This window comes from Passer domesticus, chromosome 3 (assembly GCF_036417665.1).
Source record: "Passer domesticus isolate bPasDom1 chromosome 3, bPasDom1.hap1, whole genome shotgun sequence".
Lineage (NCBI taxonomy): Eukaryota > Metazoa > Chordata > Aves > Passeriformes > Passeridae > Passer > Passer domesticus.
This window is the reverse complement of record NC_087476.1, coordinates 74,654,423-74,670,835: the sequence shown is the minus strand read 5'-3', so window position 1 is coordinate 74,670,835 and position 16,413 is coordinate 74,654,423. Positions and strand designations below refer to the sequence as shown.

At 39.8% G+C, this 16,413-nt stretch overlaps 1 protein-coding gene across 3 annotated transcripts in view; it reads right to left on the bottom strand.

Annotated features, from left to right (window-relative positions):
- The window catches only part of RPS6KA2 (ribosomal protein S6 kinase A2), a 294,786-nt gene that overhangs the window by 264,746 nt on the left and 13,627 nt on the right, over positions 1-16,413 (bottom strand). For all 3 annotated transcript variants that reach the window (XM_064414038.1, XM_064414034.1, XM_064414035.1), the window contains one exon: positions 16,104-16,148. In XM_064414038.1, the coding sequence (XP_064270108.1) occupies positions 16,104-16,148 (45 nt within the window). The remainder of the gene's footprint in view (positions 1-16,103; positions 16,149-16,413) is intronic.

Below are 16,413 nucleotides of genomic sequence, written 5' to 3'. Positions count from 1 at the left end.
TGTAATAGAATCAGGAAAGCCAGTGGAAAAGAAGGCTCACAAAGTGTTCTCTGATAGTCACAGTTAAGTCACCAGCCAGATGGTAACAGTTGTTCTGGCCACTTGTTGCCTGTAACTATGCTTGTAATGCAATTTTAAAAGCCACCAAGATACTAAGAAATACAATGAACAAGTTGTAATGCCTTGAAAGCAAAGATTGGTAGTAACATTTAGAGACCAGGTACTAGATACAGACTAAAAGAAAACACACCTCCAAAAAACTATGTGCACACCCCAAAAATTTAAAAAAAATCCCCACATAATCATAAAACCCACACAAAATAGCCTAAAAGCAACATGGAAGGCATTTCTGGTTTTTAAGCCTGCTTCAATCCACTCTGCAATAGGCAGAAGACCTGCAATTCCAGGCACAATGGGTGGGAGTTAAGAGTCAGACAGTTTAGAATACTCTGTGCTGACGCCCTTACGCCACCGTCCCAGAACCACCACAGTCACAGGACCAAACCTGGCAAACTACTGAAGTCATCACTTCAAACCATCAACAAGAACTTCGCATAGCTCTAGACACTCCAGAAAGTGAACTCTAGTGTAAGATAAAACATTTCATGGGCAAGACAAGCAATGAGTTGCCATACCAAACTACTCTGCACCTGCAATCAGAGCCCACTGTACCGTTAATTAGCATCTATACTAGTAGAATAATTAAATAAGAAAAACTCAGGTCCTCCCAGTATGCTCCAGTCTATAGGATTTGAAACTAAATGCACATTACAGGCTTTTCAAAGAAGCTTGTGAAATTTTCCCCCAAAGATGATAAAGCAACTAAGGAGAATAGTTTATTTAAAAAAAAAAAAAAAAAAAAAGGAGAAGTGCGCAAAAACTGTAAGAATAAGACTAAAGAAGGATAATTTTGTACTGATTTAATCAGTCACAACAGTGAGTCATCATGTAAAGAGATAAACAGTTATTCCATGCAGAAGCTGACCTTAAAATCTCTTTTCTCCTGATTCAGACATTCCAGAAAGTTTTTTATTTCTTGCCAATTACATCTGAAAATATTCACAAAGCTACATTTACAAATGAGCTTACTGCAAAACCAAAGAGTTAGAGAAGTCAAAATAACAATCCAGGTATAACAATGTCAGAGACTCCTGGATGATCTTCTAATGTGCATGACAACTCCTGCTCACCTGTCTGGAGGGAAGATCAGTTTTTCAATTCCTATTTCAAATCCAGGAACATGGAGGGCTCCAGGGACAAGAACTGGATTCAGCCTAGCTTCTTCATCAACAGGACTGTATAAGTCTTACTCAGATATCAAAGCCTCAAATCTTCAAATTTTTTAACACAAAGCAAACAAAAAAAACATGTTCTTCATTTGCACACTAAGTTTACATCTGTTCATTGTAGGAGTGTGCCCCCTAATGACAGAGTGGTAAAGCTAGCCTTTGTCCCCCAAAAAAGGAAAGAAGCCCAGAAGTTTCTCTCAATGATTAGGTAAAAAGCCACCTCATAGGACCTCAGAGGCTTCACCAAAAACTCGGGGTCACCTAATTGGATAGAAGCCAAAAGGTCCCACCTGGCCCATCAGGTAGAAAAGAGGAGAACAAAATAACTAAGAGGCTTTTGTGAAGGTGTTTATACCAGGGGCAGACCTCTGTACCTGGCTCGACTTTTTCTGTTTGTTATTTTGCCTTTTATTAAGCCTGTTTTGTTTCTAACACTGCAGCAGAAGCCATCCTGCTTATTATTTGCCCCAAGAGGAAATAGCTAAGCTATCCTTGGGTGTGTTAGGTTCCCTTTTGAAGGTTTATAAGACCTGGCCCAAGAAAAAGAAACTAACAGTTCATCTTGAGCATTTTTAAATTATTATTATTTTTACACAGATGCTTCATGACCAACAGTATGCACACCAAAAACTTCACCTGCTCAAAGTCAATTCATTCAAAGCTGGCTCTGAGAACCAAAAAGGTAGGCAAGTCTGCCAACTACATGCAGCATATTTCAGGAAAATGACTCATTAAGTTCAAAATGTTTTACACATTTAATTAAGTCTTATGCTAACTCCAGTTGGCAAGCAGGAGTATGAATCATGGAAGCTAGATCACAGGAGCAAACTCAAGGCAACACAAGAACTTAACTGCTTACTTCTGGAGCTGAACAATGACTTGCTGGATCAGGAATCCAGGAGGATACTCCTCACCTCATAAGCCAGTGTAGCACAGATACAAAGCAAGGGGGAGGCAGAAGAGAGCTTCCAGAAGCTTGAAGCCCAGAGGCTGCACCCACCAGTTGCTGCTGAGGCACTGACATCAAGCCCTCTGCTCATCCTCTCTGTGCTGCCCGTTGACACTGCAACACTGATCTACTGCTCTCCCCCTTCCATGCCATCTACAAAGAAAGATATCTTCTTCCAGCAAAGGATAGAACAATCGAGGACAAAGAAGCAGTGGTAATGGTGTCATTAGCACAACTTTTGTGTCATCATTGTGCACAGCAGCATTGTATTTAGTGGCTACCATGCTGTCACCTGCCATATTATACACTGCAGTATCCTGATCTCCTTTATTGAGATAGACTACTAGTAAAAGAGATCTGACTTGCACATAATAGTCCTGATGCAGAAATAAAAACCATTATGCACATATATGTGTTATCCTGTCGTCCACAGGTTGCCCACTCCCACTGCTGACAGCAATGAGCTAAATAAGAACACAGAAGAGAGCTCTGACATCCCACAAGACCACAGAAAAATGTACAACAGACACTTAGAAGGATGCAGAGAACATCCATTAGATGTGCTATAAATCAGCCTATATCATGCCTTTAAGAAAAATATAGAGCAGTAGCACATAAAATCATATACACACCACTAGTTTGCTGCAAGGAAACACAAGTAAAACATAGTCATTGTCCTCTGCACTCTTACAATATGAAATATGTAAAGTTTATAATTAAACTCCCACACACCCACAGTTCTATTAGGGTATTCCTCTCCATCCTCAACATCCTGACCTGCAGGATGACTAGCTTACCATGTTAGACAAGGGGACACAGACAGACAATCTTCACACAGTCAGGATCTCACTGTTATCATTTCAGCCAGCACAAAGCTGTACAGCTGAGGGCATACATTCTGCAGAACAGAGGCACAAGAAGATCAGAGGTCCCCATTACAGCAGTAGATTAGGTTTTTCACAGGCATGCTTGGATTTGCTTCTTTGGTCAGGTTGAAACCATTAAGAAACATCCTGCCAGATGCAGTTACTGCCCTCCCCTAATCAAAGGGCACTGGTATAAAATAAGTAGCTCAGAAGAGAGATATTTGTGGCAGAGGTTGTACTGACTTTCAAGACCTGTCCCACTAATGCACTTGAGACTTCAGGTGGCAACACCTACACTGTAGAAGGAAAGATTAATTCTTCAACCATTCCCATACTATTACTCTGAACAATGCTGAACTCCTCACCATAGCTACTGACACAGAGCTATCAGATAGCAAAACTCTTCATGCAACCCTAAACCAAGCACAATTCAAACCAGTAAGTACTCAGGGAAAGGCTATCACCTTCTTACACCTTTTCTTGCACCTTTACATCCACAGCAACGTTATACAAGATATGCATCAAGCCTGGATATCAAGTCATATTTATTTAGTATTGTGCTTTACTGCTTAAATATTTGTTGGATACTGGAATCAGATGTTTATAGGATTTGATCACTTGTCTGTCTACAGAAGTAAACAAATTACACACTGCAAACTGACAAATACCATTCAGATCTCTGAGCTACATTAATCTCCCGTTCACTCAACAAGACTGTCACCCTTGCTTGTCATGCACCATTTCCAGAGGTAATCTCTCTGTGAAACTATATGCATATTCTGGAGCTTCAGGGCTACCTTCCCCTCCCCTGAAGTGTGACAAAACCTTATGTCAGGCTAGGAAAAACCAACAGCAGGAAATTCAAGAGAATAAACCAATCAGCTATAAATGCAGACACACACCACAAACCTCCTACCTTGACGGATCTTCTGACTATTCTTTGGGTCAGATGTGCCCTGTGCATCTAATCTATAGCTTAACAAATGCCAAAGAAATGAGTAATACAGTTTTCTCCTAAAAGTTAACAGCATTATACATACCTGACTTAGGCATTCAGGTTTGTCATTTTCTTCAAATATTTGGCTGCTAACAGTACAGGAGACCACTTTAGGGATCTGTGGAGAACCTAGACAGCTGTTTCAAAAGGAACTCTCAAAAACACCTGTGTGCATCAAGCTACCCAGCACACAGCCCTGCTGGGTTAGGGCCCTGCCCTTCCTTGGCAACCACAGGGCTAAGAGACCAAGGCTCCTTCTGACAAGCAGGACAGCCCAAAGGATGCCGCCATAGGAAAACTTCCCTCTGGAGAAAACCCATCATCTCCACCTCTGCAAACAGCTTCTCTGCAGTGCTGCTACAGGACAGGCTCTAAGCAGACCTCACCTCAGAGCCCTGTTGTGTCAGGTGCAGTCAGGAATATTGCAGATAGGAATGTGGGATTCAAGAAGCATCCCCTTGCTCTAGCTTTCATTTTAGGAACAGAAGTCAGCCCTCTACTGCTACACTGTCCTTTCTAAGGATCTTCCCAAACTAACTTGAAAGAGATGAAGAGAGCAAGCATTTCAAAGACTTTAACTGAAATCATAAATAAATAACAGCTCCCTCACCATGCCCTGCCTATTCAGCTGCACAGAGTGCTCAGAGTAGCCTTCAAGAGCACTGCTGCAGCATTTCAAGCAGGATTTCAGAAACAGTTTTCAGATGACAGTCTCAGAGGTGGCTCACTGACATAACCAAAACATTACTTAACACAGTTTAATTCTATTGTAACAGCTTCCTTTATAGGAAGGGTGACTCACAACCATTAGCTTTCTTAAAAAAGAAATCAAGCAAAACACATTAAAAGCTGCTGTAATATATACTGTACAAAAGTCTCTCAAGACTGTTCATCATAATAGAAGACTTTTTATGAGAAAATGCAGGAGATTATACCAACTAAACATGCATGATAAATAGCACAAACCAGGAAGCAATCCACTCAAATAGCAGGTCTCATGTAGAAGAGTATATCTGCTTTAACAGCACCATACTGCTCACAGTTCTGTTTGCAATGTTTGCTTCCATAAGAAATATTGTTAAATGTATGTAATACCTTTTCACCTCAGATGAAAATTGGTAATTGAACTGAAAAGATAAGAGTTCTAGGTTAGTAAATACTGAGGACCTCTCAGTTACTGGTTACTGGCGGTGAGAACTGTGGTTGCTAGTGTACAAAAGGATCACACTATCTGTTGAAGTGCTAAATATGAATAAAAATGCCTAATCTGCATACCTAAAACCCAGACCACCCCAAATAACAGAAGACACCAATGAAAGAGATAGACTGTATTTCAATCATCCATCGTATATGTGAATGCTAGTTGGAATCCACTATACTTTCCTTCTCTTTTTTTGTTTGATGTTTGTTATCAGAAAGAAAACTCCCAGACCAGACTAAACAAACACAGTTTGTTTAGTCTGTTTTGTAACCACTGTAATTACTGATCTCACACAAAAAGGGAGAAAACATATACAAAATAAAGACTAAAATAGCAATCAAGCAATCCACATTCACTTTTGATGAGACAAATCTGAGCAGGGGCAAAATTTGTCATTTACAAAACTCCTCGCATCCAAAACTGAAATGTTTAGAAGACTTCAGGTTTCCACCTCATGTAATTGCAAAGAGGTCATTTGATCATGATACCTACACTTCAAGAAACCTATATGTACTAGGAATCCTACAGAGATGCTGGATCAAAGTTTTGAACAGCTGGGAACTTGCAGTTAACTTCACAGACACATTATTGTAAAAACATCCACCTGCAACCCTAGACATCAGGTCTTTAGATACAGCCCCACACTTTACCGGTGTTGAAGCAGCCCTCTTCCACTGAGGTGAAACACAACATGATTTTTGTGGCCACCTCTCAGAAATAACAGGCTGAATGAGACAAAGCATCTGGTAGTTTTAAGCATCCAGGTGCCTGAGAAGAGATGTTGTAGTGTGTTTTTATACTTTGTAATGGTTTTGATTTTTTATCCCCTTATTTTTCCCGAATGGTTTACCCCTGATTGTACCCCCTGCCTCTCCCTGTGTAATCCCTCTCCTTTGTTGAGATCATCCCCAAATCCCTGCCCTGGCTCTCTGTCAGTCACTCAGCATCCCATCCCCTCTATCTAGAGCTTTCAGTCCAAGTCGTCGAGTGATTAGTCAGAGGCCAGGGGTCAGCCCCCCAAGTACTACCCCATACGCTATCCCAAATGTCCATTCTTTAAGTTTTCATACCTGAAGTTTTTTTATTGGTCAGCAAATTTATCTACTTTTTGGTTCACACCTTCCTTTAAAATGTAATCTTGGCATCCTGAGCAGGAGGCCCCCTGAGGTGGGGAGCTCCCCGGAGCTCGGAATAAAACCTTGGACTAGCCCCTGCTAAGAGTTAGCCCTTTTATCCTCTACCGATGTCTCTAGCATCTCCTCTGCTGCAAGGATGTCTAGCCTAGCTGCCTTCAGCATCCTTGGGGCACGGGAGAGTGTCCCCCCACTGTCTGCTGAGTCAGGGCTGGCTGGGGGTCCTGGGGGGCTCCCAGAGAGATGGACACAAAGAGGTAATTTGCCTTCCTTCTTGACTTCCGAAACTCATGCAGTGTTGGTTTTGTTGCTGCTCTGAATACTTCACATGCTACTTGTAAATGTCAGTATAATCTTTGTGAAACCATAAGTGCAATAAGCATGCTTGAGTACTGATCACACATTCTATAAACACAAAACTAGTGCAAGTATAAATCATTTGTCATTCAAAATGCAGCCAGAGTAATTTATTACCAGAAGATCCCTTTCCAGTCAGCTGGGAAAACTAGTCAAGTCTTGAAAAAAATAAACTGCACCATGAAGCACATTACCTAGAAACGGAAGCTTAACATCTCCTATAACAACATAACTCTTCTGTATCTAACCATGCCCATTTGAGAATATATTTTAATTTTTTTTTCAATTTAGAGATCCTTACTGATTTTTCCTATTAAATCCTTGGAATAAAGCAGTCAGAGGAAGACTTTCTTCCAAAATAACAGTGCCCATCTTGCTTCTTTGTCACATTACTTTTCCTTATGGTGAAATATATTTATTAACCTTGAAAGCAGCAAGAAAGAAGAGTAGATGATTCAAAGAAATAACTCTCATTTCAATACAAAACACTATGTTCTAAGGAGAGAACAAATCACAGTGAGCAAGAAAATTAGAGTAATCTAGTAGGAAAAAAAGTACAATAATTCTAAAATGAATTACAAATTCATTGTAATTAAGAAAAATTGATTTTTTTTTTTCACCCTAGAGTTGTAACCATCTGCATGTAAATTGTAGTTTGTTTCCATTTCAAATCACACATCTATCGAGGAGGCACCATACTCATCACAGAAACAATTTATCCTTGACTCTAGGGACTGCCAAGTGACTCATCTCTCCTGATGACACAATTCTCTCACAGATAGCACACTCTTGGGCACCAACAGCCATTACGGTGTAAGATTATTTTCATGAGGGAATAGCTTCCCCCAGATGAACTTTCATTTGTCTTAAGTAATAACCCTTGTTCAAAATCGAGCAGCCTAATTTCATGAAGCATTTTACATCTTGCAAATACTGTCAGAACCTCTTTTCCCTGTTCAGCATGACTTTTGCTCAGTTGTGACAGCTGCAGTGCAGTCTGCAACACTTACGTTAAAAGCTTCCAAATACAGTATATTTTCTGTGCATACATGTCCTGTCTAATTGATTAAATCAGAGCTGGTCATTTTAGTGTCCACTTGGCAAAAAACATTTGCTTGCCTAGCTGTTTGTTCTGTCGCTAAACACTGCAAACTTAAAAATCCAACACACAACAGAAAACACACCAACAAAACCCACACCCTCCACGCATTGTCCCTGAACCCTGCAGGTTGCACCACCCCACTCCATCAGCACTTCCTGGAGTATCAGGAACAGAGATGAAATCACCATCACACAAAGGTCCTGATTCAGTAAAGGTTCAAGAACATCAAGGAAAACACATGTAGAAATTACACTTCAATAGGAGAGAGAGCATCAGCTATTATCTCAAGGGAAGCTCTGCTGCCAACTATAATTATCAGTGATTTTCTCTACCAGCTAAAAGCCCTTCATTTAGGGTCTCAACAGATACGGAGACAAAGTTCATTTTTGCTTCTGAAAGACACAGGTTTCTAAGAAACAGAATCTCTCACCCTTTGGCCGCAGACAGAATAGCTTCAATGAAGGTTGCCATTCACCACAGACAGCAGCATTTAGCAAAGGCTGCAGAGAGCCAGAGGGGCTGAAAACTCCTGGAAAGGGTTCACGAGCTTTTGAAGAAGTTTTTTTTAAAGTGCTGTTATCTTCTCTCTAATGCATCATAGCCATAACAGCACACCATTAAAAAGTAACAGTGACAGTGCAAAAACAACAGTTAGAACCAAAAAGTGTAATGTGAATGGGATATCATATATAAATGTTGCTAAACTTATATGTTTAAGTTCAAATGTCACAAGTCCTTCAGATAATGTAATAAGTTTTTCTGCACACTGCTTACTGCCAAAATTGAAAGACTTCTATGTCTCTATTTGCTTTATGAAACATACAAAGGGACAGAGAAAGAAAAAGTAGAAAAATTATGGGCTTTCCTTTTATATTGATACCTCCTCTACGTCTGTTTTAATTCAGTTGAGACAGTGACAACAAGAAACCAATTTACAAAGAATCAGAAGTAACCAAATTCTATTTCAATAAGAGTAGCACAGCTGTTGCCCTGTCAGCTTCCCCTTCATTGCTGGGATTTTGAACATAGGCTCCAGGGTGCAAGAGAAGGAGGAGACATTTCATTCATTCCACTACCCAGCTGTCTCCTCTAACATTTTAGTCACACAAAGTCAATGACAAAAAAACCTTTAATCTTTATCAAGGACATACATTTTTATACACTATTTTTTACGGAGTTAAATAGAAACCAATATTCTGTTGGTTGCCTAATCAACTTCATTCCAAAGCAATGTACTCTTTTTAAAAGTATTATACAATACACACTGTATTAATACATTAATACATTTCGGGAATTAAAACAGTTTCTAAAAATCAATTTACAAATGTTATTACCTACCAAATCCTTCGTAAGAGCTAAATACTAGGGATTTTTTTTTTAATGAAAAAAACCACTACCTACAACATGCTCAAAGAATGTGGAAAAGAGAAATAATTTGTTTCTTAAATACATCACCAATGCAATTTTGTAAGAATCTATGCAAGGTTGTAATTGTCTAGTCCAAGCCTGCATTTGCGTTCACTGAATGTCTATTTGTATAAGAGAGAAAAAAAGTCATCCCAGACAGGGTGCCTACAAATATTTCTTTTAGAAAGGTGTGTAGCACAATATCTGAACTTAAAATTACATACTGTGATTGTAAAGCATTACTTGATAAAAAAAAAAAATTCATTACTTCAAACCTTTTTCTTAAACAAGTTTCCTTAATTCTGAATGTTTGCTTGTTGTTGGGTTTGGTTGCTTGGTTTTTTGGAGGAAGGAAAAAACCCAGTATGTGTAGTAAACATGTTGCTGTCATATAGAAACCCAAGCCAGGCTTCCCTCCTCAAAAGTTTTTTACACCATATTACTAAATTGTACTTCTCTACACTTTGTGCCATACCACTCGTTTGATGAGAAGCTTCCTATTTGCTTTTCCCTGAAAGGAAATCTCCTTTTGCAGGCAGAGTTTTTAAATAAGGTACAGACTTCTTGTATGTGTAAATGTGTAAACATATATACCCAGAAATGTCTTGTGTTGGGTGATCATTCCTGACAACTAAGACACAACTCACAAAGCAGTAGAAAACTAAAGCTATTCTGTTTGAAGGACCTCAATACACATGCTAACCTGTGACCTAGAAGCTCAACCACAGAGATGCAGATTTTTGTTCCTTCGCTGTGCAGTCATTTATAATTACTATTAAAATTCATAACCAACATACATCTAGTTTTATAATGGATTGAACACTCCATACCATGCGTATTTAGACCTTTAATTAATTGATGTGGGAGACAAGTGAAAGTTCATCAGATACTACTGGGAAAAAAAAAAAACAACAACCACCGCTCCAACTTTGCAAGAAAAGCAACTCTTTAATGGGAAATCAGAATGTTCTGACCTGCTTTAAGTTCACTGCTGTTTGTTTTCATGAGACAGATACACCAGCAACTCTAGTGTTGGTGTGCACTGCTTAAGCTGTTTTGACATAATCCTAGTGAAAAATCACAACAACCAACCTAGAAGCACTTCCTATGTCTCTGTAGTTGAATATGATTCCAGCCCCTTTGAAAGAGGCTGCTGCCAGTGGTTCAATATTATGCTAGCACAGATGTGCCCAGCACTGTGGCAGGTACCTACTACAGACAACCTGTCCGGGAAAAAGCAGAAGCCTTCTTCAGACAACAGGAAGAACCCTCATATGCACAAATCCTAATCCTCAAAGAATCCAGTTTATCCACTCTGGTATCTTCTGAAAATCAAAAGCAATCCAAGAGATTGCTGCATTGATGAGCTCTTGATACAGGTGATGAACAAGCCAATAAGGGAAGTTGTTCTGCTGGACCTGATCCCTACAAACAAGAAAGACTGGTCAAGACTGAAGTTCCAGAGCAGTCTTCCTTGCAGTTATCCTGAAAAGAAACGAAAGATCCCAAGACAAAAAAGCAAATCAAAAATCAAGATCACAATTGCAGACTTCATCACAACAGATTTTGTTCCCTTCAGGCACCTGCTTGGATGCATCCCACAGCAGATGACCCTGGAAGAAAGAGGGGTACAGGACAGCTGGATCATTTTCAAGGATCACCTCTCCTCCTGGCTCAGGATTTGGCCACCCTGATAAAAAAAAAAAAAAATCATGCAAAGGCAGGCAAAGGTCTGCATGTATGAACAAGGAGCATCTGAAGAACCTCAGACATGCAAGAGAAGTATATCTATATGGAGGAAACAGAGGTGTCCCGGAGCAGCAGGAAGATTATTAAGCATAGCGATGGTTTCAGGAAAGCCAAAGCCCATGTCACCAATCTGGTGACAGAGGCAGAGAGTAACAAGGACTGCTGTAGTTCTAGTAGCAGCAAAAGGAATCCCTTTGGTCCTGCTACTGAGCGGGGAAGGGGATATGGTGGCAAAAGATACAAGAAAGCAGAGGTACACAGTACTTTCATTGTCTTGAGCTTTACCGGTAATTCTGAGGCTTTAGGACTCCTAAGCCCCTGAAAAAAAGGTGGGAAAGAAGGATTTGGCTTTGGTGGAGGAGGGTCAGGTTAGGGGGCATTTAAACAAACACAACATACCCTGCAAAAAGAATGTGGGACTCAATGAGATACACCCATTAATGCTGAGGGAACTGACCAATATAATTGTGTGGCCACTCTCAGTACTCTGAAGACACGCAGCAATTGGAAAAGCTTCTTGAGAGGTGTGAGAAAGGATGTAGTTCCTTGTTGCCACATTTCTCTTCATAGAGAAAAGAAAGGCACAATTCTTCCCAAGAAAACTTCTGAGATTCACATTCTCTGAACCTCAGAGAAAGGGAAAACACAATTCTTATCACTTGCTGTGCCTGTGTTGTGCCAAAATAGAATGCAGTATGTTTACCCAAAGTGAGGATGTTTTGTCTCCTTGGCCGATTAGGGCCTAGAATGTGTATGTATTGGACTGTTGGCTGACAGTCATGAGAGATTCAGGAGATGAGTGCAGTTCTGTGCAGAGTGAGTGCATGGCAGAGTCAGTCTAGATTATGTAATATAGTATAATAAAGTAATTAATTAGCCTTCTGATAAGATAGAGTCAGACACATCATTCTGTCCCCTTCATCAGGGGCACCCTTGCTTTGACAGTTCCTCTCTTCAAGAAGATCTAGCAAATTGCAAGCCAGTCAGCTTCACCTCAGTACCTGAAAGGGCGACGAATCAAATCTCTCTAGAAAGAACTCACAAGCATATGAATGGCAAGAAAATTATTTGCTGTAATCACCATAGATTTGCAAAGAGGAAAATTGTGCTTAAACAACCTGACAGCCTTCACCATTTTGAAGAATGAGGGTGCAGGCTTCAAGTAAGACTTCTGACACTGTCTCCTACATCATCTCAGACAAACAGATAAAGGACTGATTGATTCAGATAAATGAACAGTGAGATGAGTCAAAAACTGAACTACAATACCCAGAGGGTTGTGATCAGCGCAAAGTTCTGTTGGGAGTCAGTCACTGGCATACCCCGGGGATCGAAGCTGGGCGCTGGATTATTTAACATCTTCCTTAATCATTTGGATGATTGGGCAGAGCACACACAAGTCTGCAGATGTTACAAAATGCAGTAACAGCTGGTAACATCAGACAGTTGAGCTGTGTCCAGAGGGACTTTCACTGACTGAAGAAATTGGCAAACAGTATTATCCCAAAGTTTGGCAAAGGAACATGCAAGGTTCTGTACCTCAAGAGAAACAACCTATGCACTGCTACAGGCTAGGGGCTACACAGCTGGAATTCATCTTTGCAGAGAAGGACCTGGGCATCCTGGTGGAGAAGTTTAATTGAGTCAGCTGGCAAAGAAAGTTGACAGCACTCTGGGCTGTATTAGAGAAGGTGTTGCCACACCAGTGGAATGACCCTTCTCTTCCATTCAACACTGCTAAGACATCTGGAATGATGCCCTCTTCTGGGTTAATATTAAAAAAAAAAGACATGAACATACTAGAACAAGAGAAGGTGAATCACCACAAAAATAAACAATGGAGGAACAGATCTGACCTACCAAAAAGATTCTGAGAAAGCTGGAATTGTATCCCCTGAAGAAGACAATGCAGGAAACAAGGAAAGAGTGGAGAATGTGTCTTATTCACATATATAAATACCCAAAGAGAGAAAATAAAAGTTACAGAAAAGACTCTTTGCAATGGTGTTGCCAGTGAAATGACAGCAGGCAGTGAGCACAAACCAAAACACAGGAAATTTTAAACATGAATGTTTTCTTTTCCTCTTAAGGTGATCAAATGCTATAACTGGGTCCCAGAGAGCTTGTAGAGGCACAACTGGATGCAGTGCCAAGTACTTCCCCACCACTGACACTGCTTTCAGCAAGGCAGGGAAGGTTGGGCAAGATGACCTCCAGAGGCACCTTCCAACATCAGTTTTCTATGTTGCCATGAACATTTATTATCTTGAGAACTGTACTATAGCAACAAATATAGTATTTCCACTGATGTGCAGATTTCATCTTTTCTTCATTGTGATCATTCAATGCCCTTTTCCTTCAGTTCCTAAAAAGTATCACACAAGCTGTTACTGCCATTAGTTGTAGAAACTCGATCTTTCATTGAAGATCCAATAAATTCATATCCTCACTATAGATGGTGGCAGACTCTGCCACCATGTGCTTGTCATGAGCTACACACACAGCATCCACCTTTGCTCCCTCCAGTTTTGTTACTCACATTTTCACCAGTGCACACACTATCAGCAGAAGTTGCATATCTTTGGAAACTGCACAGGAGTTAAGAGTAAGCCTAGGTACTGCCATTTTCAGTTTCTGTGCAGTTCTGTTTGTGTATCAGCATTTCCACTGCTCTACTTCCCCCTACAACCCCATGCAATGGTTGAACTAGGACATACAAATTCCCTTGAAAGAGTAAAACAGCTCAAAGTAATGTTACAAAATAGCTTCTGAATGCTATGATTTCAAAGGACTATGAGCTGTTTTGCACATATACTCATTATTTTAGAAAAATGTGACAAAGAATTTTGCTGCCAGCTGCACCTTCAAGGATGTTTAGATAGAATGTGAACACCTTGACCTAGACTAGACCACAAGATACATCATCGTTAAATATGCTGGGGCCTCTAACCAACACGGATGGTCAGACTTATCCTTCTCAATCAAGAAAAGGCCATTTTGTCAAAAAGAACCTCTTAAGGAAAAACTGCATCCCACAAGTCTAAGCAATAACTGCTGCAGGAGTAAAAAATCCTCTAAAGGAAATTTCCATCCACTAATCTACTTGCTTTTGTGGCAGGACAAACAGGATCTGTGGGAAGCTCCTCATCCTAGGAAAAAGCTCTGCTAGCAACCCTCAGTAATCTGGGTGACAATTCTAGAGCAGAGCTGACACAATGCTGTAAGGCCAAGATGTGTTTCAGGAACACTTGCTCTATCCAACAGTCCCATTAATTTACGCCCCCAAGACATTTAAAGAAATTATCCATCAACAGGAAAATCAGATCTCAGAAAACAATGAGAAGTGTCATTTCTACAATGCATTTTACCACCATCTCATTTGTCCACACAGTGTGGGATAAAAAACAGGAGGCAAACATCCTAAAGCAGGTAATTTATAAAAACATCCTTTAAGCAGGTATGAACAATTGCATTACATGATTTAAATTCACTCCTTAAGTCACTCTTCGATGTCTCTCAACAACAAAAAAAACTTATTTGTGGTTGGGCACAGTACAGCTATCAGTCAGTCACCTAAGGAGTAGACTGATCTTTCTTACAATACCACTACAGCAGGACACAAGTTCCATGGAAATGGAAGAGGCTTACAGATTGAGCCTGCAAAGGGCTGAAATAGCATGGCAGCAGCAGAGAAAGGGAGGAAAAAAAGTCAGAAGGGAACACCATTGCAGATATTAAAATGCACACTGCAATGTTTACATCAGAAAATGAGAACACAGGATTAAGGTTTCTGTACAAGCAGTCATTATGTCCCATTTTTTCTGCCAAATTTCAAACTTAAAAATTATAAGAAGCATCCCTAATGAAAATTAACTAGGTTTAAATTAATTTGGGAAACGAAGGCTATATTCACAAAAGTCCTCTTAAAACCCACAAATCAGAAATTTTATCTTCAGCCATAGCCTCCAAAAAAGTGATGAGCCAAGCCACCTGCATGTAATTTCTTCCCCAAGCTTTTTAAAGAGTAATTAACTACTCTTTTTAAGAAACGGTAATGGAAGGGGAAAAAAAGCCATTTGAAAGTTGCACTAATTTCAGAGCTCAAAGCTGAGATTTCTTCCTCCTTCCTATCATTAGGGGGTTAAACTATGCCTTTTTAACATAGTAAAAATTAACAAAAAACACATCCTTGCACAGAAACCCAGACATCAATAAGTCGCATTTCAAGGAGGAAGAGATACCAGGAAGTTGATCTTCAAAAGGTGGCTACTTAGACATGCATCTTTGCAGCCTCCCTTCAGTCCTCAAGGGACTCAGTCTACTTTGTTTTGGACATCAGCAAAAGCCTGATGATCTATCAAGCACCCCCCTTAGGCCACTCTACAGAAACCAGCAGCACCTTGCACTGACAAATGGGACCAGTGTCAAGCTTTGCCCTCAGATTATCATAATAGTGAATGATGATTTGACCTTGCCTGCTTTATATCTTCATGTGACTTATTTGGCATTTAAACACTCTGAGACTTACCTTTTCCTGTAGGTTTGGATTTGTTTATCTTAATTTGCACAATAGGACAGCAACAAAATAATATAAACAACTGATAAACTTGATGCAAAGGTTTAGCTCAGTCTTGCTGTGGGGAAGAGCCAGCCAAGGGATCAAGCAGTAATGACTTCAATTTAATAGTCTATGGAATTAATTTATGCACAATTTACAATACACAAACCTTGTTAATATGACAGCTAGTCTTTTTAACGTCATTACAAAATCTTCACTGTAGGAAAGCTATATACCTCAAAAAGTTGTGTGCTCTTTCTTCAAAAGAACGCATGGCCAACTTCTGCAAGATAAAGTTCTCTAACCTCTAGCTGAGCACACTTTTTATTCCTCACTGGACCTTGCAATAAGATGCCAAAAATTGATTGGCTTTGTATCTTGACAGCTACAAGCCTTTGGAAAATATGTACCAGAGACAATTTGTTTCATTAAGACAGAAGGTGATATTATAATAATGTGTTAACATTTGTGTGATCCATGAATCAGCTGATTTACCTCTTTCACTGGTTCTTCATCCAGGGCAGCATCTTCCACTACCGTCTAGTAAACAGAGAGGAGAAAATAGAAGAAAAATCCTGTAAATATATGTTACCAAGAAAGACAATTTTAAGCCAAGATCTAGTAAATTTAGTTTTAGACAGTTAAGTTGCTTTCAGTTTATCCTACTATAATAGGTTTGTTCAATTCTTCACACTTTGCACAGGTAAATTAACCTTTGAATCCACAAGGACCTGCTTTCTCCAAAATATACAAAATGTTAAGAGAAGAAAGCACAATAAAAGAACTATTAAAATTGGTGATGAAT